At 40.1% G+C, this 26,580-nt stretch overlaps 4 protein-coding genes across 5 annotated transcripts; 2 read left to right on the forward strand and 2 right to left on the reverse strand.

Moving 5' to 3' along the window:
* Positions 1 to 1,067: 1,067 nt before the first annotated feature.
* LOC124405921 lies at positions 1,068 to 24,255 on the reverse strand. The gene is made up of 4 exons (XM_046881191.1): positions 24,062 to 24,255; positions 23,215 to 23,314; positions 1,891 to 2,094; positions 1,068 to 1,229 (listed from the first exon to the last, which is right to left on the reverse strand). Exons 1-4 carry the CDS (start codon positions 24,253 to 24,255, stop codon positions 1,068 to 1,070), a joined length of 660 nt encoding a protein of 219 aa, XP_046737147.1.
* Positions 12,455 to 15,134, reverse strand: LOC124405296 (AP-1 complex subunit mu-1). The gene is made up of 2 exons (XM_046880092.1): positions 14,980 to 15,134; positions 12,455 to 13,944 (listed from the first exon to the last, which is right to left on the reverse strand). Exon 2 carries the CDS (start codon positions 13,919 to 13,921, stop codon positions 12,653 to 12,655), a length of 1,269 nt encoding a protein of 422 aa, XP_046736048.1. The 5' UTR covers positions 13,922 to 13,944; positions 14,980 to 15,134; the 3' UTR covers positions 12,455 to 12,652.
* LOC124405295 (neuroligin-4, X-linked-like) lies at positions 16,509 to 21,178 on the forward strand. Its single transcript, XM_046880091.1, has 9 exons — positions 16,509 to 16,703; positions 16,827 to 17,124; positions 17,533 to 17,685; positions 17,785 to 17,985; positions 18,899 to 19,091; positions 19,196 to 19,640; positions 19,757 to 20,030; positions 20,163 to 20,309; positions 20,401 to 21,178. Exons 1-9 carry the CDS (start codon positions 16,509 to 16,511, stop codon positions 21,060 to 21,062), a joined length of 2,568 nt encoding a protein of 855 aa, XP_046736047.1. The 3' UTR covers positions 21,063 to 21,178.
* Positions 24,256 to 24,755: 500 nt separating the features above from the next.
* On the forward strand, positions 24,756 to 26,042 carry LOC124405302 (divalent-cation tolerance protein CutA). Of its 2 annotated transcripts, none has more exons than XM_046880103.1 (6): positions 24,756 to 25,001; positions 25,098 to 25,157; positions 25,292 to 25,337; positions 25,483 to 25,532; positions 25,610 to 25,660; positions 25,838 to 26,042. In XM_046880103.1, exons 1-6 carry the CDS (start codon positions 24,844 to 24,846, stop codon positions 25,866 to 25,868), a joined length of 396 nt encoding a protein of 131 aa, XP_046736059.1. In that variant the 5' UTR covers positions 24,756 to 24,843; the 3' UTR covers positions 25,869 to 26,042. The 2 variants fall into 2 exon arrangements, with proteins under 2 accessions (XP_046736059.1, XP_046736058.1); XM_046880102.1 differs by having other exon boundaries at positions 25,610 to 25,652; positions 25,841 to 26,042.
* The last annotated feature ends 538 nt before the right edge of the window (positions 26,043 to 26,580 follow it).

The raw sequence follows: 26,580 nt of genomic DNA on the forward strand, positions 1-26,580 counted from the left end.
AAACCATATCGTATCGAGACAGAGAGCGAAAACTTACGGAACCGTACGAGACTAGTTTACTTCTCTTGGAACTCGACTGTAACGAATCAAATTTGGAAACAGTCTTGTCACTCCCTTTCCTCTCAATTCATGGACATCTGTATAGGGGTCCGTACCTCAGAAGAAAAAAACGAGACCCTTGTAGGATCACTTTGTTGTCCGTCCGTGTGTCTGCCCGTCTGTCAAGACCCTTTTCCTCAGGAAAGGATAGAGGTATCAAGTTGAAATTAACGTCAAATACGAAGGTCTACTGTCCCTTGGAAGGGTAAAAAATTCAAGCTTCTAAGTCAACGCAACCAAAAGATACGATCATTTATATCACACATCTTGATACTCGCAAACTCACAAGTCAAAACCTATAGGTTTTACTTGCCGTTGACTTAGAATCATGAAATTTTTATATAAGCAAGGTCTCACAGCACAAGTAGAAGAAAAAGTTTGAAAATAGTTAATTTCTAGTTACATCACGTAAAAATAAATAATCAAGTTTGTATCTTATTCTCATCAAAATCATTTCCATCAAGTTACCTTATACCGGAACATGCAGGAGATGCTGCAAGCAGCCTCGACACGTGACAAGTTGAACTCGTACTCTCGGACGGGCTGTAGCATCGTTCTCTAATTGTCTCGAGTCTCTTGTATCTCTCGGGCAGTGAGCAAAGCAAAGCAAAGCTGCTTTCCGTATCGATTTCTTCTGAGACGTCTTCAGGCGTTGTGCCAACTGGTGACAGTCGCCCCCGGTAAAAACTCTTCGACATGGTAGCTACCTACTACCTATATTCCAGCGCGTTTCTACCGTGCCACCTCATACCTGTCCCCCAATATTGCTTCCCGTATGGGTGGGTTAAGTGAGGTCAGGTTGGAATTGTGATTGGACTTGATCAAATCCAGGGTCGGCCGGCTGCGCCTCACGTGAGGCATCATCGCACCCTGCAGGCTGCAGCTTATCCTCCTCCTTCTCGCCGTTATACCGACATCGTGTCCTTGGTCGTCACCCACCAAGACCTCCGATCGATACCGGCAATCCATCAGGTTCGAATCCCACGTCTCCTCGAGCGGTGCGAGAACACCTTTTTCCAAATTGTCGTCCAGTATATGTCCTTGAGGTCGCAATCCGGAAGTAGCCGGTGTTGGGACCGAAGAGAAAGGTACTCGGAGGGCGACGGATCATTATTACCAATCACTTCTGGCTGAGGGAACACGGTCGAAATTAGGTCGGGATCGATTGAACCACTGCTTGATACTCTCGTCTATGCCTACCTTAGAACTATGGAGGGTATAGGTGTAAGGAAAGTATCTGATATGGGTTTTCAACGGAAACAATATTCACCAAAAAGCGACAAATAGTGGTTCGAAACGTCACCAAAATTACATTCATGAGCAATAAGGGTAACAATCTGATCGGCGATTAGTAATCAGGGTCAATCGGGGTTCAGTCCGAATGTCACTTTGTGGAACTTTTGCTGCAGCAACGCCATCTTAATTGTAGCCTCTACTTTACGGACACTTTATGTACACGGAGATAGTTCTGTTTACCTTTACCCTCCATACTTAGAACCTAGGTCAGTGTTGATTGGTCAAGGGAATTGCCGAGACGTGCTGACGAATTGAGCACGATTTCCCTCGCGGAAAAAAGCCTCAACTTTTTTCTCATACGAATATAGCATTTATCTATAAGTTTGGGGTACAAATATACACCCAAGTTGAGAATTTTTTCCGTCAGGGTTACATCGAACGTTATTCGTTATTCGATATTACGTCAGGCTGTAGGTACTCCTTACTAAGATATTACCTTACTCCTTACGGTTCGCCATACTCGCCCCTTCCACGATGTTTGCATAGTCAATTTACCAAGGCGAAGTATAATTCGGTTTCGTAGACGCTGCGATCGGGGGTTTTACCGTAAGCCGCTTTGGTTCTCGATAAGCTCGTAATCTTGATTGCATTTACCCGCTGGAACGGCCGTCGGCGATGGGCCTTTTCCATATCCACATGCGTCAGCTGCCCGCGATTGCTGCAGGTAGGTAGGTACCTATTCTGCATGCACCGATAGATCTACGAACAGAGCATAAAATCTATACGTTATTACTGCCTAACGATGTTAGGGATTATCTAGCTACAGCTGTGGAAAAATTGTTTGTGTCTTTTTCAGTTTGTAACATAAGCGTCATAGCGTTAAATAAATATTCATGTATATTTTAACGATATATATATTTTTTTTTTTTTTTTGTCTTTATGTTTTTTTGACCTTTCGGCACGCGTTTACTCCGCAAATAACATTTGTTATTTATGATATTTCAACGAACGTATTCTACGGTGGTCAGGAATGACGAATAAAAAGTGTGAAAATATACGAGTGCCGAGTATACAACAACAACGACAATCACCGACACTTGAAATCACTCGCTCGGTGCGTAAGAATTGTGTTGGAATTTTTCAACCGCGCTCAACGACCGTCGAATTCGTGTGAAATCAGGCTATGCCCTGCGAAGGATATGGGAAGCCTCGAAATCCTCTGGATATTTCAGGGAATTCAGAATCGTTGAAATATTTCTTGCTCCGTCTGAATCGGAAGTGGAAATGCTGCTTCTTCGCAGTTCGTCGAATTCGCGAGATTTTTTTGTTAGAAGTTGTAAAAATTTTCTTCCCACAATTGAGATTTCGCTCGTAATACGATAGTGACTTTCAACGTTATTTATCATTCTCTGAAGTGGATTGACAATGAAACAGATTCCGTCCCGGCCGCGGTAATAAAAAAAAAATCGATGATATATCGTATCCTACGACATATCCTACATTTCGCGGATTTCATTCGGAGGACTTCAGCGGCACATTTCACCGATACATAATAAATTGGCGAAAAAACTGTCCGTTCAATTAGTCAACGGGCAGGATATCGGGTCGTGTGTGTTTTACACGCTGTCGACGGGACGAATATTCGGCGTTTATAAAATCGATCTCTCTCACGAGGTTGAAGTGAGTCCACGTTCATCGTAACGAAACATATTGCTATTTTCTTAACTTCAAAATGTGTTTCCTTTTATAACAGTTCCACCAAATTTCAGAGAATTCAAAAATCGCAAAACAGCGTTTATCCCACAGCAAGAATCCTCGCGATAACATTACCAACTTCAACTCGATGCTCTTTCGTATCCCGCATCCACGGACGTGGAAAATTTGTTGAAATATCTCGGAACGTCCCAGGGTGAAAGGGTGACGCAAAGGCGAAGCGAACACGCGTGTCGTACGTAACAAACCGAAGGAGAAGGCGCAGCGTAGGTGGAGTAATACGTGCCCGGCTCGCGTGGAATTTAGCAACGACTTAACGTCGTCATCCCGCAGGCTTATGTCGGAACGAGGAACGGAGACATCCTACGGGACAGAGAGGAGGGGGAGAGGGGTAGGATCATCGAAATATCTCGCAGCCCTTATCGCGCCCTATCGAATTACCGCGCCCTTCCTCCACCCCGTGCATACACAGACTCACACCGTCTACGTCTCTGATTGTGAGTGAGCCGATGTGGGGTGCGATTTACCCGCATGCGTGAAGGGGGTAGGTGGAGAGGATATGCAGGAGGAGCTGTAAGGCGAATTTACAGCGAGCGAGAGGACATAGAGCAGCTGACTATCGAGGTAATTTAGATCGGTGCCATCTCTGTAGGTTCCAGACCGTCTTATTCCCGCCATACACCCACGCCTGAACGTGATATACGCGTGTTACACGTAGGTGTGTGTGTGTGTGTGTGGACGAGGGAAAGCCCGCGCTATTTACCGGTTTAACAACCGGCGCTAGGGGTGTCGGTAGACGTTATAGTGGCTTGGTCTTATTGCCAATTACCACGTGTCGATATAACTCTGACAAGTGGCGCTCATTTGCACTCCTTTTATTATTATACGGTCTGTGTATGTATGTGCGATACGTTTATTTGCTTTTGTCGAGGAAGAATTCGGAAGACAAAGAGTATTTCTTCTGCTTTATCTTCTTTTTGCTCTGCTTTCAATCGCAATTATGGTACAGCAACCCGTTTTCAGACTCTATTATACACAGAGCTAAGGTGAACGGAAATTCGTCGAGTTGAAACGTTGTTTGTAACTGCGGGAATGTTATACGAGAAAAATAATACGAGTAAATGATCATTTTTAAGATATCGGAGAAGAGTTGTATGTATAGGCACGTTGAGTTATTCGAAACCTCGATAAAATTCGTTCCCATTTATGCGTTCTTCGAATTATTGGGAATTTAATATTGATATTCAAGCTGCACGATGTCAGGAATTTATTTATAATATAACCGCTTTTTATGACGAGGAATCGGAAGGTTTGAATACTTTCAGCATCGAAAACAGCAAGATTTCTGATAAGAATTATAATTGCACATTGTATGAGAAAAGAATAAATTTTTTCTTTTTTTTCACCAGACCCTAAGCCCGTACCTTTGTACAAATACCTACTGATCATGTTTCGAATTTTGATTCGAAAGCAAAGAATTGTTTGCAAAAAAAAAACTCGACTGTCTTCTGCAAAACTTAAAAAAACAGATCGAAACCAACGAGACGAAGGGTTGGAATTATTCATCGTTCTGCATAACTCGCGATGGGTATACCGGTGCATAATATTAAAGGCAGGTATGTAGGTACGACAAATTGTCCAAATGAGAGGGAAATGTATTCGTCACAGGGCTGACGGGTAAACGAATATTATAAGAGTTGACGTAATAATTTCTGTCCCTCGATCCCCGCGTGTATTCAACCTTTTCTTCAGCTCCTGCTTCTTCGTTTCTTATTCATATTCTTGTATTCTCCCAGCGTTCCAAAAAAATCAGTGTAATTCGCCAGGCGGATGAGGTCAGAGTTCTGAAGATAAATTCTACCCTCGGTATCCCTAATTTGTTCCACTCAGTTGGATCAATGCTCTTAAAGACGGGGCTAATTCTGCGTAACGAGAAGCGCGAGAAACCGTGGAGGGTTATACCGTCGAGTCGAGTCGAGTCGAGTCGAGTCGAGTCAAGTCGAGTCAAGTGAGTCGGGAGTGACCCGCGGCAGCGTAAAAACCGTGGAATAGGATTCTAATGGATACGGCGGTCGTTTGAGGAGTGTATGCCACACGGATAGGCCCCCGTATTATATACATATAGTAGGTATAAGGGTAGTGAGAAAAACTCTCTCAATCTACCCTGGAACGGGCATTAGCAATCCATTTTCAAATACAGCCCGGCAACCTGTGGCTATTTCCACCATCAAGAATTTTAGGTAATTAGCGTTTGACCAGACGACGAAGAGGGTGACGAAGACGATGATCAGTGTTTGAATTCTCCTCCTGGTTCGATCGTGTCCTTCGTTTCCAGCGGACTCTTGAATGCATAACGGGGTAGAATTCACGTCTTCAGGATCACTTTCCGTCGACGGTTCGCGTTCCCCTTTCACGTAGTTTCTCCCGCTTTATCTCCTCCACATATACGAGGGAGAACATGAAATGTTACTGCTGCAGGAATGTACATTTCTTTTTTATGTTTGTTTTTATTTATTCTTTTTTTTTCCTCCCACCCCCTTTCCGCTCGCGCCCGAGCGACGCCCCTATACGTAAGTTCTACTTTCCACGAAACTTTGTTATTTCTGTCACGACTGATGGACGGTCTTCAGAGACAGAGAGCGCCAGACAGATATTAAATACACGTGTAAGTATAGAGGGTGTCTCTCTCCACTTTACCCCTTCCACTTCTCCCATGGCGGGACAAATTGCCCTCCAAATATGAGACATGAGCGCTGAAAATAAAGCGACGAAAAAAAAAACAACAACAACAACAACAACAACTCGACGAAGGAGGGGAAAAAATTTCCCCGATCATCGAGTACAGGCACAGTTTTAGGACGAATATAGGTATATACCTATATCAAAAGCTGCGAACTCTCCGTGAAATAAATATTATAATGAAATTGGGTTCCAGATCGTAGTAGGTACATGCTGAACTTCAAAAATGTTTCAATTTTCATCAATTTTTTGTTACGACGCGAAAGTTTAAGCTTTATGTATACATACAAGGACCAATTTAAAAATAAATTCTTTCCAAAACGATGTTATATATAAAACCCAATTATCTTGTACCTACCTTTTTACCCTCTCTCGCCGAGTAAATGGTTTATTTAACGCATCGATCGACAAGGGTACAGTGCATATACCCGTATACGTACAAAGAGCCGAGGCGAGAATGTTCGATAATGAGAGAAGGAAAAGGGATGAAAAAAAATTGGGGAAAAAAATTACATTACCGCGAAGAGGTTTTTGCCGTGATGTGGGTATACTACCTATCTCGAGTAAACGCTATTATACGCGGTGTAGTAGCTAGTAACGAACGGCGGCATAACTCGATCGGGTATGCTTGCGCGTGCAAGTACATTGTATATTATATTGTATACGTATACACACCCATTTCCGGTGAAGCGATCTCATTCTGTTGACAGGCATGGTGGATTCCTTGAAAGCAATGAAATTGTTATTTCTCTATTATGGAATCCTGCGGGTTAAATTTAAATTACCGTCAGTTCTTCGTTCGAGAATGTCGAAATAGTGAAATATAAAGTAGATACTCAAATATGTATGTATGTACATATTTCGAACGACTGTACATAATATGTATATACGAGTGCTGCAAAGAATATCTTGGTGTAAAAATTCTGATTCGTTTGTAATTCGCATATATACCTTATGTATCTACTCGCAGTGCAGCGCCTATTGGGACTTGAAAGTCTGCCAAGTTTAGACCTCTGGGGCTTGCCTTTATTGAGATAGACTGTATTGAATTTTCTCACTTTTACCAAATTGCACTTTACATTCTTATTTTTATCCAGGCACTCCGCGTTGTGTCGAAAATACACGTTCACATATATACATATATATACATACATACGCACACACAATGCTATCTGTTTTTTATGCAAAAAAGAACAAGCTTTCCGGCTGAAGTACCCAATTTTACGAATACATATGTATTTGTGTATTATACGTGTCGATTCGAGAGAACAGCCTGGAGGATTGTAGAGGATAGGATTTTTGAGTGATCACCGCTTTTCTTCCGGCCAGGCTTTGTATATATGAAATTGATTTCGATAGCATTTTTTCAATTTTTAATTTGTTTTTTTTTTTTACATTACTTTTAGACGTATCGAAGCTCGCAGAAGTGATCAGTCCTCCCGAAGTCGTGGAAATTGTTGCAAGTAAAAGAGCGCGACAATTTTGCCAGAGGCTTATGACTTTGGCAAAAACATACAACCTGTTATGAATAGTCGATTTTCGGTAACTATATACGTGAATAACACAATAGAAACTTGATGCGATTTTTCAGACTCTGTCTACAAAAACAAAGAGATATATTGTTGGGATGTGTGCAATTGATTTCCGGAATGTCGAAACTGTGATCATAGATCATACAGGGTTGAAGGAAAAAAATCACGTACACCGTCGATTTGTTTTTTAATGTCCCTCAACTCTCCGCGAAGACTAAATGAAATTACGAATGTAAAGTTTAATCTGGTAAAAGTGAAGGAAAATTCATTACCGCGGCATTTTCTGAAGAACGTTATAGAGTAAGCCCTAGAGGTCTGAAACTCGGCTGCAGCTTTCAGACCGAGCTGGGAGGTGCACATATAACATAACGCGTATAATAAACAGGGTTCGTAAACTTTTTGGAATCAAAAATTCCCCGAAATAGGATTTTTCTAGTAACCCTTCAAGAAATATGCTGCTAATTAATGAAAGATTTTTTCGCACATTAATACTTATACCTTCAACATTATACCTGTAGTAACTATAAATTTCTGTCTAACTATCAATTTGCAAACAACAGCCCATTTCATTTCTATAATTTTTTTTTTCTTCACATTGATAATACTTTGTATAAGAACGAGTCTATTTCTTCGACAGATTCAAAATTCCAGTCTTATTTTCGAAATTCCCTGAGTTTTCACGCGGTTTTCCAAGATTTCCCTGTACGTACGAACCGTAAATAAACCACGTATATATATAGCTATACGACAGTAAAAAATTACAAAGGAATTGGAATTTCTCAACTGCAAATATACACGAATTTATATCGCTTACTGAAAATTGTTGAAAAGCCTCGTCTATACTTACATAATAAGGTTTAATCTCGAAAAGAGGCAGTCTGCTTGTATATAAGTATCGGGTTGACGGGAATCAACCTCTTTCAATCCCGATTGAACAACGTTTCCCATCGACGTCTCTCAGGGGGTCCGATTCTCCCAGGGATGTGATAAAGTTGAGTTTTCATAAGCGGAGTTCGGTTTCCCGCTTATATTTTTAAAGGTCAGAAACACGCTACGCGACACATGTAATGTTCCGTCTTGGAAATACACTTTATTTTATACATTAAAATAATATTTTTTCAAACTGTTGTTTTTTTTCCCCCCTTTAGCGTGTCGTTATCCGCTCCACTTGTTTCGTCTCCCTTTACCTTCTCCGTTTATATTATATACACATGTAGGTATATGATAAATATGTGCATGGATCTGCCGGCGTCCTATCTCCACTGGAGATACAAATGTACGTCGAATCCTATACCTACACTTTATCCCGACCCCGAGATTTTGCCAAGTTGACGGGGATTTCTTTTCACGATCACGACACGACACGACATATATATATTATGGATTTTTTTCGTTAATTATATTATTGACTCAATGTCAGTGAATATGACACGCGTGTGCGTCAAGTATACTGTATGCATTTAGAAAACGAAGAAAGGAAAAAAAAATAAGAAAAAAAAGCAGCAACTGTACCATTACCACGAAGCGAGTTTTCTCGAACCGTGTGACGAATATCGAAACCCTGTGTGAATTCGGAGACTTTCTTAAAGTGTGTACACGACCACCTTTTATCGCCTCCTTTTATACATCCCCGCCTTTATTGCGACGTTGAAATACGACGATTTAGTCGGCACAGATTTTTCTTTTCTCGTGCTACATTTTCCCCTTATTCCGCTCTCTCTCACTCTCTCTCTCTCTTTCTCTCTTTCTGATACTGCTTTTTTGTTATTCTATCGACGTCGGATTTTTAGATACACCGCGACGGTCCACCGCTACCCCGTATCAATATTGATTGAGACATTTTTTTCCTCTTCTCCCAAGACTTACTCAAGTCAAGTACAGTGTATAAGACTTACATTTGTAACTGCATTTTATTAACTCGTCCTCAACTTTTCTTTCGATTCGATCGGGCTGCAACTATCTTTTGAGAAACTGATAATTTTTTTTACAAAGTTCAAGCCAGAAAGTCGGTCACATGAACGTATAGATTCACTTCAGACTAATAATTGAAAGTTAGATTTGGTTTATCGATCTAATTCTGAGGCAATTAAGATTCATCGTTACGTGTATAAAATATCAACTTAATTATCATCAGCACTTCAAAAAGTTTAAACCCATATATCTATAAATATACATATAATTCGTTCGTTTCGTCATTGACTTTCTTTTCCGTTAGTCCGAGAAATGGATTTTCACAGAAAGTGATTGAAGATCGTGATTGAATCTGTATAATCATCTCCGTTTCTCAAAGTTAGCTCATTACACCAATTCCCTTAATCAATTTGAAATTAATTACAATTTTGCCGTTATTCATAATTGCGGCGGGTGTTCTTTTCCCTCCAAACTCCCTTCTTTACAAAAAACGATGACGATTAAAAGTGTCTGATATTTTTCTATTTCCTCTCTGTTTCTCCCTCCCTCTGCCGATATCACGCTATCCGTCCTCACGAAATATCGAAAATTCGTTGTAATATGCGTTTTGCGGTTAATAGGTATTATACGTATGGTATACGCCTGATACGAATCCAACGATGGTTGAGTGCAGATTGCCGTTTGTTTGCAGGGTATTGAATAAATGGGGTCTCGATGAATTATTACAGGTTTGTTATACGTTGAATATCGAGCCCGATTTCCGCCGACCGCACCTTGGCCTTTCGGCTCTACGCTCTGTATACCCATATATATAGATATACCGCGCTTTAACATCTAGGTCGTGGTTGATTTTCGACACTATATAAATATACTTGACTCGACCCATTCAAGCCAAAAATCCATTTATACACCTGTAGGTACAAGCTCTTTATTAAGTTTTCGCAGTTATCCACCTGTAGGTACAAGCTGCTTATTAAGTTTCGCAGTCTTCCAGACACTCTGGTCTAAATGCCCAAAGTAAGTACTCGTGTCAGGTGAATTATTAACCGTCCCGCTGACGATCGACCTCTGGTGCCGCTTTCCTCCCCTGATGGGTATACCTCCGTAAGAAAACGACTACGAACCCCCGGTGAAATTATTTCAGCCGCTAAGTACAAGCTGTAGACGAAGTAGACGGTTGCGCAGTCAGGGAGGCTCAAGGTTTCCCGGCGGACCAGGAATTCCTGTACAAGTATTAAGTATTACCGTCACCGATCGGCGATGCCGGGTAGGTATATACACGTAAACGTATATACGTATATACGTACATATGTATTAGGTATATACCTACTGCGAAGGGCGATTCCGAACAAATAACCAGCTGAAATCTTATCGATCATTTCAAAGCGGGAATATAGTCTACCCGTTGTTGCCGATCACAAATCTCAACTCGTAATACATCCGAAATCGTGAGAAGAGAAGGAAAATGAAGGGAAAAGATGAAAAAGGAAGCTGACAGAGGGAGGGGGAACGAAGAAGAATTTACCGCACATCTCGGGGAAAGAAAATTGAACTCGCGCGGATTCTTTATCGAGCCTTCAGGGCCCTTTACCCTCTATTGAAAACGTCACTTTCATCTCCTGGTAACCCGAACGAATCGCGTAATCCCAAAGCGTCCCCCACACGATGCTCGATATGTTTATGGCACGCATTACGACCATCTAAATAGCCTGCACCGAAATATATATATATATATATATATATATATATATATATATATATATTCTTTTGGGGCTGGTCGCGCTGATTAAAATCTGCTGCCGTAGCAGGTCAAATTGACTCTCCAAGAATACTGCTTAATCTTCTGCTTTTATTGATATTATAGAGGCAGCCGAAGAACTTTTACATTCCTTTGAAACGCTGGTAACTTTTTCTCATATAATAGCTGATACTTTCAAGTACGGCACTTCTCCCATTGAAGTCTTTCGAGAGATTGAACGAATTAGTCGGAAAACGATTCGATGAAAATATATTTGTAGCTTGAAATTTGAACAGTGCAATTAATTTTTCAATATCAAAAGCAATAAGTTCTAAAAAGTTTCAGATTAGAACGTTTATTCGTTCTCACGATACCGACTCACACGCATACTCACTTTAAATTTTCATTGTCCTTCGTCTTTCATATTGAATTCAACTTCCAAATCAATATAAAACTTATTATTATGATTGCGTAAAAAAATTAAAGATGTACTTCTTTATAAGCGAAACTTATAACTTGTTTTGTGCATGATTATAGATAGTTCCATTTCAATTATTAAGACCTGTTTTTACATACTTCAAAAAAAATTACGTCGCTCGAACAGAGAAAATCTTGGTAGATAACATTTATCTCGGAATTTCGACGCTGTAAAAATAAAATTGTATCATATTAGTTTAAACATTTATAATGTCAATAATACATGAAAGCAAAATTCTACGGGTAAACACATTTTTAGCCGAGAATGATGAAAATTGCGTTTTCCCGGGTCGGAAGGGTGGAGTGTTACAGAACGTGACTGAACTTATATTTCCTATAAAGTAATTAGCTAAGCTCAACTGTCGGCCTTAATCTTGCACGTTTCTCATCTACGTGTAACTTATGTAATTGTGTACGGACACACGCAGAATGCGAACCCACGCGTTTTTCCCAGCCACGATATAATAATATTATTATGCATTTATGTACGTTGTTGAAATTTCCATACCACGGCCATTTAGTAGGATGCGAGTCTCGTAATGCCGATAAAAAAGGTCCAGTAGAATTCTACATTTTTACTTTTGTTTAGCATTTTTTGTTCTTCGTTCGCTCGCGCGATGTTGGTATCTTTCAGCTACGTACATGCATTGCCAGCAGTGGCATATACTCGGTATCTTAATTCGAGGTGAAAAATATACGGCTCGTTTGTCAACTCTCGCCACCAGTGATTTATTGGACACGGGTTATTTGAGGGCAAAAAATTTCTATTCTATTAACGCAAATTTATGTATACAGTATACGGGTCGGCGTTTACTGTTCGCTATTCATTTATTTAGATAAAAATTTATTACATCCGTGTTTCATTGTTAATATTATTATCATCATTATATTTATATAGGGCATTTTTTTTCACCATAAGTTTAGAATACAACAATATCAACACTGACTTCAAGTAGCTTGAATTTAAAGCAAAGCTCAGAGTAGATCAGAAGTTTAAAGTGTTTCTTTCCTTTGTCACTCCGATCGACTTTAATACTATATATATATATATATGTATAACTTCTCGGAGGGTAATTAGCCGACTAATTATCTCAGCGAGACACAGTGCTTTACGAATTATATACAATTAGTTTTCGTCCCCAACTTTTCTTCCTTTAATCAGGATTTTAAGTGGAATACTTGTGGCTTCTACCTCCCAGGTTTGCGATCAATTAGTTCTTAATTGATAGTCTCCGTTCTGCGTTATGTACCTCACCCAAGGCAGAGCCTGGTAACCACTCTTTTCAATAATTTTCAAATATCTGACTTGAATACCAGAGGTAGTGAAGTATGGAATCTCAAACTTGACCTGAATCGGTGGCTTGCCTTCGACATCTTCTCCAACGACAGAAGGCAGCCCAAAATGCGCTCTCATTAGGTACTCCTTTCCGCCAGGAAATGATTTGATAGACCACGTGATCGCACTCTGTTCCGGGGAATATTTCACACTGCCTATGGTAGTCTTGAATTTTGGTGAATCGGCGTCGTTTGGCACTGGAATGACTATCTCCACGTTGTTGGCAGTCGATCTTCTCTTAAATTGCGATCGAGCCTTGATCATGTATTCAACACGGCTGTGAGCGTGACGCTCTATCACAGACTCGATCCAAATAAGTGGCTTGACGTGAGTATTGAGCCGATAAGACATCAACTCAAACTCTCCGTCGGGTGGTATGAAGGAAATGGTCCTGTCGTTCTCGAATCTTGAAAGCCTGACGCACTGATGGAACTTGACATCCTCCAGCTCAACGGACTTGGACTTTCCACGACCTGTCGACTCGAACAAAACCTTGTCGTTTAGTCCCAGACGCAGCTCAGGCATTCCAGATAGGTAAACTCGCATTTTAATCGCGCCGACTATCTCGCTACTCAAAACATTCCCGTTTGCATTAGCCAAAAGATTTACCGACTCTATGACATCGAGGAAAACCTCATTTTTGCGATACTTAATGCCTTCGGATCTCCATGATACGGCGTTGGTTACCGCCATAGGTATTCTTGGCTGTATTTCAAGCTTGTGGCCCTCCTGAGTTATGTACTCCTGCAGAATTTTACTGTCCGTCGTCTGGGGGTAGCCAAAGTCCAAAAGCTCATCTAGGAGCTCGTAAATCACAACGAAGTTGTCTCTGATGCTCTCTTCCTCGAGCTCTTTGAAGTACTCCTGCATTACTTGGACTACTTTGTGGAGAAATACAAATACAAGTGAGATGTTAGCGTTCTTTCTTGTCGTAGATACAATGTACAGATTGTTGTACTTTATATATGAGTAAGTGCACTCAGGGGTTTGGATAATGGGCGTGAGATTGCACTCCTCTTCTCTCTCCATCACCAGAGGCATGAACTTCTCAATAACCCCAGTCTCAATGTCACCGCGGTAGTTTCTCGATATGAGAACCTTCCCCTTCACATCTAGAATGTAGATGGCGGAGGTCGACATAGTGATGATTTTATCTTACGCACCTGGAATTCAATAAGCAACACTTAGGAGTGATTTGCTATCAATAGCTTGCCACATAGAAGTGGATAAAATGACTAATGAATGACTTATGATAGTAATTGTATTTTTCATACAATGAAAGAAAAAGAGTTAAGAATTTTTTTGATTAGTAAGCATTTATGTAATACTCACAATGTTTGTTTACTATATTTACACGTTGTTTTGTGAAACGTAGATTGTAAATGTACGGATATGCTGGATATTAGTCAACTTGTTAAATAAGATAAGCTCAATTAAAAAGATAATTTCACACAGTTTAAACTTTTCACTGCTTTACCAATTTTTCCAAATGAATTTATTAAATTATTATATTAAAAAGTGTATATTAATCTCACCGGAGACGTGACAGATTCTTATTCGATTTTTTTACAGCCTTGCCATCGCTCAATACAGCAAATACTTCAGTGAGTGAATTTTTAAAAACTCTATTCATTTAAATTGATCACATTAATTCAGCTCATAGAGTGAAAAATTTGGAACAGAAATGAGTGAATTCCTTGAAATGAAGTTTCACGAAATTACATTCAAGACTTCAAGTTTCATGCGTGATAAAATCATATTGAACTCTTCAGATCAAGAATACTAAATGAATAATCTAACTAGAAAATAGGAATGTAACTGGCGACAGCTGTAAATTAAACAAAATTTCAGCAGACTTGAGCAGTGTCAGATCAAAAAAAGTAACTCAAATAGTGAGTTAAAGAAAAAAAGTGACTACAGTGAGAAATCTAAATAATTTCCACCACCCGTGAAGATTTGAAGGTTAAGTCTATCGTTTCCTATTGAAACAATAAAAACTACGTTACAAACGTGAACAAAAACCATTCAAATAATGTAACTGACATTTTTTCACAGAAAACAAATGCGCAATTAGCGATAATCGAATTCCGTAAGGATAGAAAGACGAGGCCGAAAACTGTCAAGGAGGACGACACGGTTCGTTCCAAACGGTAAATTTCACCAAAGGAATTGGAATAGGGTATGAAAAATGTTATTACCTCGAGAAGTGAATGTCTTTGACGTATCTCTCAGAGGCAATCTCGTGCCGATATGCCGACGTTGTATGACTGAAGTGTCTATTACTCAAGTAAAAACAGAACGCGAGCACTTGCTCGTCGCCATTCCACCTGCCAGTCTGCCACTGTGGACCGGTGCGAAGCTATCGACGTGTCTGACTCGCGACGAGCGCAGGCGTACCAACGTAAAGGTCGTAGGCGAGCTATCGATCCCGACACTGGTACCAATCGTTCGAAATTTGAAAGCGTTCGAATCCTCAAATTATACAATCTGCAAATATCAGTAAGGCGTATGAATATTCGAGGGAATCGTTCAGGTATTTATCGGCCGGCTGACTATGCGAGTGAAAATAGAATCCCGAGGAAATATTTCCGCTGATATATCGCGGTTGAGGATAATGGAAAGACCGTTTCAATCGTTTTTTATTCTCCCGGGATTCGATAAAACTGCCAATATTACAGTCCGCTCTCCGTCTCCCCGTTCATCGTGTGAAATAGCTGGCTATAAAATGGCTAACAAAGCGCCAACTTTGCGCATTGTTGCAGAAACTTCACCCACATACGTCTGTTTTCTCAAACAATTTTCAGGCACCCTTCCAACCTATCTTATACGATACTCCACGCCACAATAGAATAGTTATACGTTCACGTCGTTTTAGATCATGGTTCGATCTAACTCTGAAGCTTATATCGTATACTTTATTGTCAACTTCACAGCAAATCTTCAAACGTATTACACATACATATATGTATAGCGCTTCATTACGTATTTATATTTAGATACATTATATATTAAAAAGAAACCGATGAGTGCATGTGCAAATGATCAAAGCTTCTTGTTTCTTCGCGTTATTATTATAGGTTATTGTATATACAGGATCCCATGTATATGCAACCAAGATGTTTAATTTTGTTAATGCAACTTTGAATATAATCAGCGAGTTCGAAGATCGATGACTCGACCTGTAATATATCTATAGGTATAAGTGCGGGATCGTAAAGTTTCCTCGCGGCACAAGAGTTGCCACAACGAATTACGTTAGTTGCATCTTCCACAACTTCCGAACGTTTCCGATTACTGTATCGCGTAAAATATCCGTCAGGATAAACTTCATCCACGTACCACTTTCTGTTCCAGATTCCCTCCAGACACGCGAACCGTGTGCCACAAAATGATAACTTATTCAACATGTTACTAGACCAATTTAACTCCATGACGTCGAAGCACTAGAACCTCTCTTAGCACGTTTCTTGCTATATATATACATATATATAGATATATACATAAGAGGTAAGCCTCACCGCTCATGTTGATTAATTAATTATATACCCGAAGACTTGGAACGCGAAGAAACAAAAACAAATTGTTAATTTGTATGTTATAGCCCAAGTCGCAAGGCAGAGTAATGAGCGTGAAATGTTCCTACATCAGGCTACAGCTCGAGGCTTCTGGGGCCAGGTTGAATAATTGATTGTTGTTTACGGGATGGTGGTTGCTGACAAATGCTGCAATGCCACTGCGATGCCAGCCGGCGGCCGGGGTGCTGCTGGCTTCGGTACTGAGAGCAACCTTCCTCAACATTTTAAATCACCTCATAATATTCGCCTCGATAACATTCATCGCCTCGAGCAGCTCCCAGTCTCCGACTCGTTACGCCTCCCGAATCGTCGAGACCAAGAGCGGACAGATAAGGGGAATCCTGCAGGTTTGTCCCCAGTGCGATAAATAATAATCTCCCTCCTGAAGGAATTCAAATTGCGAGCCAGCCATTTTGGCATCAATTCATTCCACTTACATAAAGGAATGGGGGGGGGGTCGGATTTTTCAGGAACCTAACGGTCGACACCTGGACCCGGTCGAAGTCTTCCGCGGCATTCCGTACGCGGCGCCCCCCGTAGAAAAGCTCCGTTTCAGATCGCCGAGGCCCCCGTTGACTTGGGCCGGTGTCAAGCTCGCGGATACCTTTGGCTTAGTTTGTCCCCAAAACTACCCGGACGTAACTAATCGAACCATTGCTCTGGGGACTATGCCACGTGGAAGATTTCTCCAGCTGAAACGCCTTCTTCCGCTGCTCGGGAATCAAAGCGAAGATTGTCTCTTCTTGAACCTCTACATACCTGGAAGCGGTAGTTATATACACATAAATTGCATTCTAGATTATAATTCATGCCGCTCGTATGACGAACGATCTTCGTTACGATTGAAAACTGATTTCGTGTATGTCTTTCAAAACTTTTTGCCGACCACTGTGAGAATTTGAAAAATAGATTGTGAACAGTATATAGGTACTTACGTTATAGTGGAATAGTATGGATTACCACATTTTTGGTCACAATCAGATATATTTGCTTCGATGAAGCTATAGAAATTTGGGAAAAGGTAATATGAAGATTTGTGAGTGAGTTCAGATAATACCGTGAGAACTTTCAAGTACGTTATTTGAAAATTCGTATTTGATTTGATTTGAATTCGCTCTGATCCTATATTAAAAATTCTAAATAAAGAACGTGCCATATCGTCTTACACATGATCAGGTTCCCGAGGACTCGAGGCACCCTACGCAGTGATCGTTTACGTACACGGTGAGAGCTTTGAATGGGGTTCTGGGAATCCCTACGACGGCTCGGTATTGGCAAGTGCTGGCCACGTGATCGTCGTAACACTGAACTACCGGCTTGGTATATTAGGTACATATTGCACTTGACAATGGGGTTATAATATATAATAAAGGCATCTACTGTTAAGCGTATTCTATTATGTGGTGCAAATATTTCCAATGTTTTAAGGATTCCTAAGGACTCGTCCTGGTCCAGACACCACGGACGGTTCCGGGGGTAATCTCGCTCTCAAGGACATTGCCATGGGGCTCCGATGGGTGCGCGATAACATCGGCGCCTTTGGCGGTGACCCGACCAGAATCACCCTAGTTGGACACGACACGGGGGCGGCACTCGCCAATCTCCTACTTCTGGCGCCCTACGGCAAAGGTATAAAACGTAAATTGCTCCTACAACGCGGGTTATCTCGGGGAAACTATGTTATATTATAATAATTAGAAATGCTCGCGGAGTTTATGCCGTACACAATATAAACTATATTTAAAGAGATTTCGAGACTTACAATTAAGTACGAAAGCATGATAGAGTAAAACGGACATATAAACTTGAAGTACATAAAAAAAACAATTTGTTGGACTAGTACAAAAAAATGTTGGATAAACTTTTTTATATTATAGCAAACCTATAACTCTTTCTATCATTCAATAAACTCTTTCAACTTTTTACCGAACGTTTTGACAACGTGCCATGCTTGCATAATTTTTACTGTAGCAGAGTTAACTGAGTCCACTAAAATTTTCTATTTGTTTTGCCTTCTGGCTCGTTCTCCAAAGTTCCATGCAAGTTAAAAATTTACGGTACCTAACGTCAGCTGAATATCGTGAGAGCGAAATCTGAAATATTCCCGCAATGTAGACGACGAATCCCGAGGGAAGATTAAATTCTACTTATTTTTACGCGAGTACAAAAATGTACGGATCCTCTACAATGGTGCGACAGACTGGTGGATGTACAGTTATTCACAAAGTAATATATAGGTAGACCACCATTTCCCGTACATCCGGCTGTAAAGAATTACGGCAAACAGCTTACAACTCTGACTGCTCTCCGGTGTACCACGAGTACTTCCGGTACTCTTCCGGCGGATCCGCTCAGCTTTCTCTTGATTCCATCTTGGTCGGAATCTGCTTTGTTTTATGGTCCTATTCGTTACTATCCTTCAGTTTTTATAATCGCGTAACTCAGTTCTTGCACAAAAGCTGCTTCAGCTGGTTGACAAATAAAATATTTAACGTGAACGTACGTTAATAAAGTACGTTATGTGTAATTGTTCATTTTCCAGGTTTGTTTCATCGGCTGGTTCTCCTCAGCGGTTCCGCCCTTAGCCCCTGGGCAGCAGTGCACGAGCCGGACGATTTGAGGGTAAAAATTGGGGAGCAATTCGAATGTCCAGTTGAAACCGAAGCCGACATTGCCGATTGCCTTCGCGAAGTTCCCTTACAAAATCTAATGGAAGTAGAACTACCCGAAACAAGGTATAATAATAGTTGATTCCCATCGTGTGAACGGGTTCCTGAATCATTAATTGAGTTGAAGCGGTTCTATTCGTTGTTTAAAAAAATGCTCGGTTTTATGCTAGGTTCATGCCGCGGATTGGTCCCGGGTTACCGATCGACATGAACAGCCCTGATCCAAGCCACGACATGGAGAGAGACAGCGGTAGCTTTGTGACGATTCCACTGATCCTCGGCGTTACGACGGCCGAGAGTTACCTCGACTTCAACGCGAACGATATCCAGTATGGATTTGAGGAGGAGCAGAGAAATCGAGTGCTCCGAACGTTCGTCCGCAACGCGTACGTCTACCACTTGAACGAGATATTCTCGGCTGTGAGAAACGAGTATACGGACTGGGACAAGCCTGTCCTACACCCAATTAACATACGAGACTCGACGATGGAGGCACTGAGTGACGGCCACACCGTGGCTCCGTTGATGAGGGTCGCCTTTTATCACGCGAGGAGGGGTGCCAAGACCTTTTTCTACCATTTCAACTATCTAACAAAAGACAGCGATTACGTGCAGGCAAGTTAAACAACAGGATATGGATAGTAAAATTGCGTCGATGCTGAAATCCACAAAATTAAGTAGATTATATCGAAGGTGTATACGGAACACTTTATAATATTCATTTTTTCCAGCGACTGGGAAGCGTAAGGGGCGAGGATATACCCTACGTGTTTGGACTCCCACTTGTATCCGGAGGTACCTTTTTCCCTCAGAACTACAGCCGCCAGGATCAGGGCGTCGCCGAGGCTGTTCTTACATTTTTTTCAAACTTTGCCAAAACCGGAAACCCCAACGAACCGCGAAACGTCGACTCGGTGGATTATGGGACAGCCAAAGAGAAGACCAGGTTTCGAGGCCTGACATGGGAGCAGTACGAAACGGGATCGCAACAGTATCTTACGATAGGTAAAAGTGGGCCGCACTAATCCATCATCAATTATCATTTTTCTCGATTACTCATTATAGATATATACAATTGAAATAAAATTGAGTTCGAAATACGTTACAAGTTGAAAATAAAATTCACAATTTTCTCAGCTCTCAAACCGAAAATGAAGAGCCACTATCGGGGACATAAAATGGCAGTGTGGCTAAACCTGATACCACAATTGCACCAACCTGGAGATGACGACGTGACAATGCGGCATCATCATTTCCGAGAGAGAGGAGACCACCTCTACGCGGGTGTGTATAAAAATATTTCAGTAAACATTATTCGTCGTGCGATTAAAGTCTGAACTCAAAAACTAATATGATGACGTGATATTTGTCTCAGGACCAGTGCGCGACGAGTGGCACACACCGATACTTCTTCCCGGTAACACAGTGACGACATCTCTGTCGACGACTGAATGCAGCTCGACGATTGGCGAAGACGCGACATCCGAGATCGGGTCACCGGCTAGCGGCGTGATAGAGGGCGAGGAGAGAGTCAGGGAGAGACACGACGAGACGGAGCTTCTTCAGAGACTGGCGTCTCGCCATTACTACAGCACAACAACTGCCCTGGCGATAACCGTCGGAGTTGGATGCATCCTTTTGATACTGAACATGATGATATTTGCTGGTATTTACTATCAGAGAGATAGAGAGAAAAAAAGAGCGGCTAGCGAGTGCAGCCCTAACGGTCATCAAGAGTCTGTTCCCATGACGACGCGGCCCTCATCGCGCGACTCAAACGAGGACACGAGGTCCGAGGAGCCGCCACCCTCGTACACAACCCTGGCACGGTCCAGTCCCCCGCCACCCTCGTCTACCATGCCAGAGCAACGGCTTCTTCGGGACGAAAGTCTGAGAAAAAACGTGAGGATCGTTAAGGAGCATGGAACTCATCCCCAGAAGGATCCTGTACCACCTAAACCACCCACGAGGACGACTAGTTCTTTGACTACTACCGGCATTAAGAAAAGAGTTCAGATTCAAGAAATATCTGTATAGCATTAGGGGTTGCCCTCCGCGGAGGGCAACTCCAGCTGTTCCGTAAAACGTGTTACTTTTGTGGAATCACGATTTTAACAGAGGTTTCGTAACCTGCACCCTTACACGCCTATGCGGAAATTGAGGGACGGAATTTCTCGCGAGTGTTGCAGACTGCAGATTTCACAGTGAATTAGACCGTGTATACAATTACATGGATTCAGGCTCTTCGGAACGAGCAACCAGGACAGTAAAAAATGGTCTTTCTCGTGAGCATCGTGAGGTATCACATATTTCATAATAATAGACACTGAAATCATACGTGATAATACGTGATATGTATGCCAAAGAAGAATGTATAAAAATCTTTTCCCTCCCAGTTCAAAGCCATATTGATCATGAGCTGTCCGCGATATAGGTATAAACTATAAAGCCTAGCTCCGTTAAATTTATTCTAAAATAATACAGTTGATATTACTGTAATTTAGAAGCGTAGCGTTTATTCTACTGTATCTGGAAAATTATCCATTGATCAAGGGAACTGCGTATTATATACGGATAACCCAATATGTATCTGTACTTCGAAGTAACGAAGCTATTACAAAAGATTGTGAAACCAAAGTTGGCATCACAGCTCCCACTTCGTGTATTTAGTCGAGTCGATGTGTATCATGAATTACACACGAGTTACTCGTCAAAATTGAATTTAAAAAAATTGTATCTATGCATACGACTGGAATAAAATATCATTCGATTTGTAAATTTCACGGTAGATCATACGGTAATATTGTAATTAATAAATACAAATTTATAAGTAAGTGCAGCATGATTTTACACATTAAAAATATTTTCATTCCAGGTACCTACTTGCGGAAAAATTCTACAAAAATGTCCTAACCTTTAACGGTTTATCTACACGAGCTATAACATTATTTAATCCATAAAGCGGACTGTACTAACTTTATTGTTTGCAATCACACCATGTTTAGTTCCCCAACAGACGTGTGTACCCGTATATCAGTTCAATCGTTGGAGATTTAACGCAAAGAGTAGCAACATTCATGTTCATAAATATACTAAGATTTTTAATCATATCATGCTCTCCTCCCCATGAATAATTCGTTAAGAAGTCGCTAACGGCAACGAATCCGATTCTTGAATTTAACATCAAAGTTAATGTCATTCGTTATTTAAACAAGAACTAGAATCTCAAACTGTTGGGCGCTATTTACGGGCACGTAAGTTACCGCGATTCAATATCAAGTAAACATGTCAGGCCAAGAGCCACAAGATATCGCGCCAAGAGGTAGTCGGATCAAAGGCGAATAGAGCGTCGAACGGTGTGATGTGTGAATGTAAGTATGAATGGGTATGCGACGTGGATGAAGGAAAGCCCCACCCACCTTGTTATCGTAACATTTACTTTATTAGCCATCTGGATACCTGTTTTCCAGTTACCACAAGGGCGACCATCTTGATCTGCAGCGAAATCTGTGATTACAGACTCTTGAATCAAGATGTTCGCCTGATACCAAGTTGATATTTGCTACCTCAAATTGCGCCCGAAATGTCTTCTGAAAACTGACGTTGGTAATAGGAATTTTCAGGAACGATGCTGGTTAGTGTCGCCATCTTTGATCTATAAAACTCTGAGATTTGATAATACGAAAAAACGTACGGAGGTGTGTAACTGCCATGTGCTCGGTTTGAACGGTGATAAGGAATTCTGGGAAATACAATCTCGTCATACTTAGGTTTATATCATAAATTCAGTTTCTAGAATTCATTGATTCGATTATGGAAGAGTAATTTTCATTGAATCAGCATTGGCGTATGGAAATCCGGAAACTGGTATACTTGGGAAACGATTCCCGATTCGTTTATCCAGTAAACGTGTCATCTCTGAATGTTTAAATCTTATTCATCGATGATTGAGATTAAACTGTCAAGATCAACAATAATATCGTAAGATGGAATTTTAAATTCACTGAAATTTGAATAACTATTTTCAAGGAATAGTTCTCATCTCCAATACCATCAAAGTACGTCCTTATTATTATATAGCGATCAGTCGACGCATACATAATATACATATGTAGCAATTTTGCCGGGAGATCGCAAAACAGATGGAGACCAGACAACGAAATAGCACTTTAAAAATCATGCAACTTACCCATGCCGTGTTGCAATCATCTCTGCACAGGATATTATAATTACCGCGAGATGCTTCGTCGTCATCGGAGGTCCGACAGAAAGTGCGGGAGTCAAAGCAACTGGAATAAAATTTGAATGTTTCACTTACTTTATTCGCGTATTATCCGTTGAAATTTGGCAACGCTGTATAAATTTGCAACGTTGCCAGATCACTCAGCTGCTTTTTGAGACCATAAAATTTCATCTATTTTCGATATATAATTATCAATATCTCATTTAGTATGTACTTTTATTCAAAAACCTTAACACGTATCATTAATTCAAACTTTCTTTAAGAACTGTAGTGAGTTTTACACTAGTTCAACTTTTTATTATCTCGTTATATAGAAGACAAAAACTTTGGAAATTTTAGTTTACAATCACTTGGCTCTGAAGTTGTGAATCGCTGTGAAACTTCAGAACAGCATTCAAGAGATCAAACTTAATCAACGTGCCATATTTCAACAAATTTTAACTTTTTATTATTGTACCACTAGACTATTCTTATAAGCTTATATTATTCTAGTATACAGCTATCAAAATATTCAGTGAATTCTTTGCGCAGAAGTACTTTTCGCTACAATTTCGAACAAAAAAAATCACGTTTTATAATCGATATGAAAATAATTGTACATACATATGAATTTGGGTTGGAGATTTTTTCGTCGGATCCAAGTCAAAAAAGCTTGATTGCTTTAAAATGAATTTATTCTCCTCATTGACTTGGATCCGACGGAAAAATCTCCAACCCAACATACCATGTCACCGGTCACGAATTTCAACAAACTGATACACATGAATGCAGTTTGCGTAACAGATTAATCTACCTTGACATCCGCTGCACAGATGGGATGAAAACTTCAGAGAAGCTAGAGTTCACCACTGTATTGCAGGTTTCTATATTATTCAACATTAAAAACAAGACAACCCGGCATGATTCGGAAGCTGAGCAACAAGTGACGGTATGGCGTCTCGGCCTTCGATTGTTTTTCTGATACAAATTACCAAGGTCATTGGTCATGTTTACATTCACAATTTATTATAGGTATCAGAGCAATTTCCACATCAAAAACTGTTAAAAATATAGTCAAATATTACTTTGATGAAACAGGTATTGATTAAGACTCAAATTTCAAGAATTTTATTCCAAATTAGAGTGGATGTTCCAACTACATCTAATATTGATTGTAAGTGCTAGGCGTCGTGGCATAAAAATTGTTCATGTTTGAATAGAAAATTAGAATGTTGTTGCATATTTACACTCACAGTCAGCTTATGTTTAACATTTTATGTTGATACTGTGATCAAGGCATAGCTTTCGCGAATTCCCCACGTGCCGACGTCGCGTTTGAAACTGGTAATAGGCCGATCTTCTAGCTCGTCGAAGGTTAACGACCAATCGCGATAGAACAGCCCTCGGATCGAGCGTTATGGAACGCCTTCTATGCGGTGGCGACATCTTTGCCGACTTTTAAGAACTACGTCACACCGCAACAAAATAATCACTACATCAAATTATCTGTACATACCTACTATGCACAATGTATCTCATGGTGTAGGTTCGTTCCTTCGAAAGAACGCAACGCACCACACATTAGACCGGTGTTAAATGTCACATACATCAGCTGTTTTCAAGTTTTTAATGCTATCAGCTTTAGTTCGAAATATTCATCTATTAGGGTGCAGTACAATGAGTAATATCTCTGGAATACACTCAGTAGCTTACGTTACAGTACCGTCTAACGAAGTTGCGAAAAATATTTCTCGGTAATATTGATTTCGATTATTTACTTACAATTGAAGTTGCTTTTACTTTGCTCAATGTTGTATTATTTCTTATCTAACATCGTTATCTTTGTATAGTGGTCTCGTCAAAAATAAATTAGCTGCCTGCGTCAACATCATACCCCAAATCACTTCAATGTACGTATAACACTGCACTAAAATAATACTATCTCTTAATTTTTTGCTTCGCATTCAGTCAGCTGCTAGTAGTATCCGTCTTATCATTTTACAGAGAAATAAACGTTCAACAATATTATTTGAACAAATTTCAGATACGAGTGGAAAGGGGAAATTAACGAGGATCAAGAAATACTCTTAGTAAGAATTTCTTATTAAAAAACAACACCACCCATGCTCCGTTTCATTCTTCATTCATCGACAGCAAACCCCTAAGCATGTTGGCTTCAAAAATAATTAATTGCAATTACCAATAACGTCTAATATTTCTCAATGTAATTTGCAGATGATCAAAACCAGAACTGAAATTGTTGATGCACTAACTAAATTCATCAAGTAAGTCATTCGTAATAAATGATGTTGTATTCAAAGTTTAAATTATTGATTTTCTCATTGCAAAATTTCTTTTACAGAGAAAATCATCCGTATGAAGTTTGCGAAGTCATATCTTTGCCTGTAAATATAAGGATCCAATATTAATCGTTATCTAAATCAAGCATCCTGTTCGTTATGATACTCAGTTTTCAAGATTTGTTCGCTGATGATTAACATATGTTAATTGCATGCAAAATAGACTTTATTTATTCTTTCTTAATCAAACGGGATAACAGAGAATTATTCAACTAAAATAATCAATGTTGCAGATTCACAATGGAAACAAACAGTACTTAGATTGGATCAGCGAAACTGTCCCTACAATTGCCCAACGAGAATCTGGTCAAAATTCTTAACGTATTGTTAGAAACCTGGAATTAAGCATGGATAATATAAGGATGTGTAAGATAAATTGGGTGAAATTTTTTTGTGTGTGAAAAAATAAAGATTCGTTTATTATTGGTTCAGCAATTGATTAATATTTTATCATTCACTATTGAGCATATTATATAAACTGCCCTGTTGTGTGTTTATTAAGACTTAAGCTTCACGGTCAGGCGTAATAAACACTGGTCCGAGTAATAAGAAAATATTTGCCAAATCAGAGATCGAATATTAATGAGTTATTAATCATTATGGGAGTTCTCCACTGACTTGATTGGTAAAATGAAATATTTGTTCGACGGTAGCAACGATAATAAGGGAAATATAGGTAATTAATCTATGATTTAGTCTGCACGTTAACTAGAACTTCGAATTAAATGTTAACGATATCTGGTTAGAGATTGTAATCGATATCGTGTGATTTCGTGGTGCGAAACAGTTTCCGGTTGTCGTACATTTATTTACAAATGAAAAAAATGGAACAAACGAAGAAAATCAAATCAGCTCAGCTTGTGAAATTAGTTAAAAAACCACGGCAATTTTCCATTAAAAGTATTGCATGTATCATCGGTAACGGAATTTAAAGTATTAGCAATTGTTTTAAGTAATCACGACTCCGGTGAAT

Source organism: Diprion similis, chromosome 4 (genome assembly GCF_021155765.1).
Source record: "Diprion similis isolate iyDipSimi1 chromosome 4, iyDipSimi1.1, whole genome shotgun sequence".
NCBI lineage: Eukaryota > Metazoa > Arthropoda > Insecta > Hymenoptera > Diprionidae > Diprion > Diprion similis.

Excerpts from the sequence above, each read along its gene's own strand:
- LOC124405296 (XM_046880092.1), bottom strand. The coding sequence starts at position 13,921 with ATGTCGACCTCCGCCATCTACATTCTAGATGTGAAGGGGAAGGTTCTC.
- LOC124405295 (XM_046880091.1), top strand. The coding sequence starts at position 16,509 with ATGCCACTGCGATGCCAGCCGGCGGCCGGGGTGCTGCTGGCTTCGGTA. Across the intron at positions 19,092-19,195 it reads GTAGAACTACCCGAAACAAG|GTTCATGCCGCGGATTGGTC; the intron begins GTATAATAATAG and ends GTTTTATGCTAG. Across the intron at positions 19,641-19,756 it reads AAGACAGCGATTACGTGCAG|CGACTGGGAAGCGTAAGGGG; the intron begins GCAAGTTAAACA and ends CATTTTTTCCAG.
- LOC124405921 (XM_046881191.1), bottom strand. The coding sequence starts at position 24,255 with ATGACCAATGACCTTGGTAATTTGTATCAGAAAAACAATCGAAGGCCG. Across the intron at positions 23,315-24,061 it reads TCTGTGCAGCGGATGTCAAG|TTGCTTTGACTCCCGCACTT; the intron begins GTAGATTAATCT and ends ATTTTATTCCAG. Across the intron at positions 2,095-23,214 it reads ATGATTGCAACACGGCATGG|ATCTATCGGTGCATGCAGAA; the intron begins GTAAGTTGCATG and ends CTCTGTTCGTAG.
- LOC124405302 (XM_046880102.1), top strand. The coding sequence starts at position 24,844 with ATGTCACATACATCAGCTGTTTTCAAGTTTTTAATGCTATCAGCTTTA. Across the intron at positions 25,002-25,097 it reads GTTGCGAAAAATATTTCTCG|TGGTCTCGTCAAAAATAAAT; the intron begins GTAATATTGATT and ends ATCTTTGTATAG. Across the intron at positions 25,653-25,840 it reads GCGAAGTCATATCTTTGCCT|ATTCACAATGGAAACAAACA; the intron begins GTAAATATAAGG and ends TCAATGTTGCAG.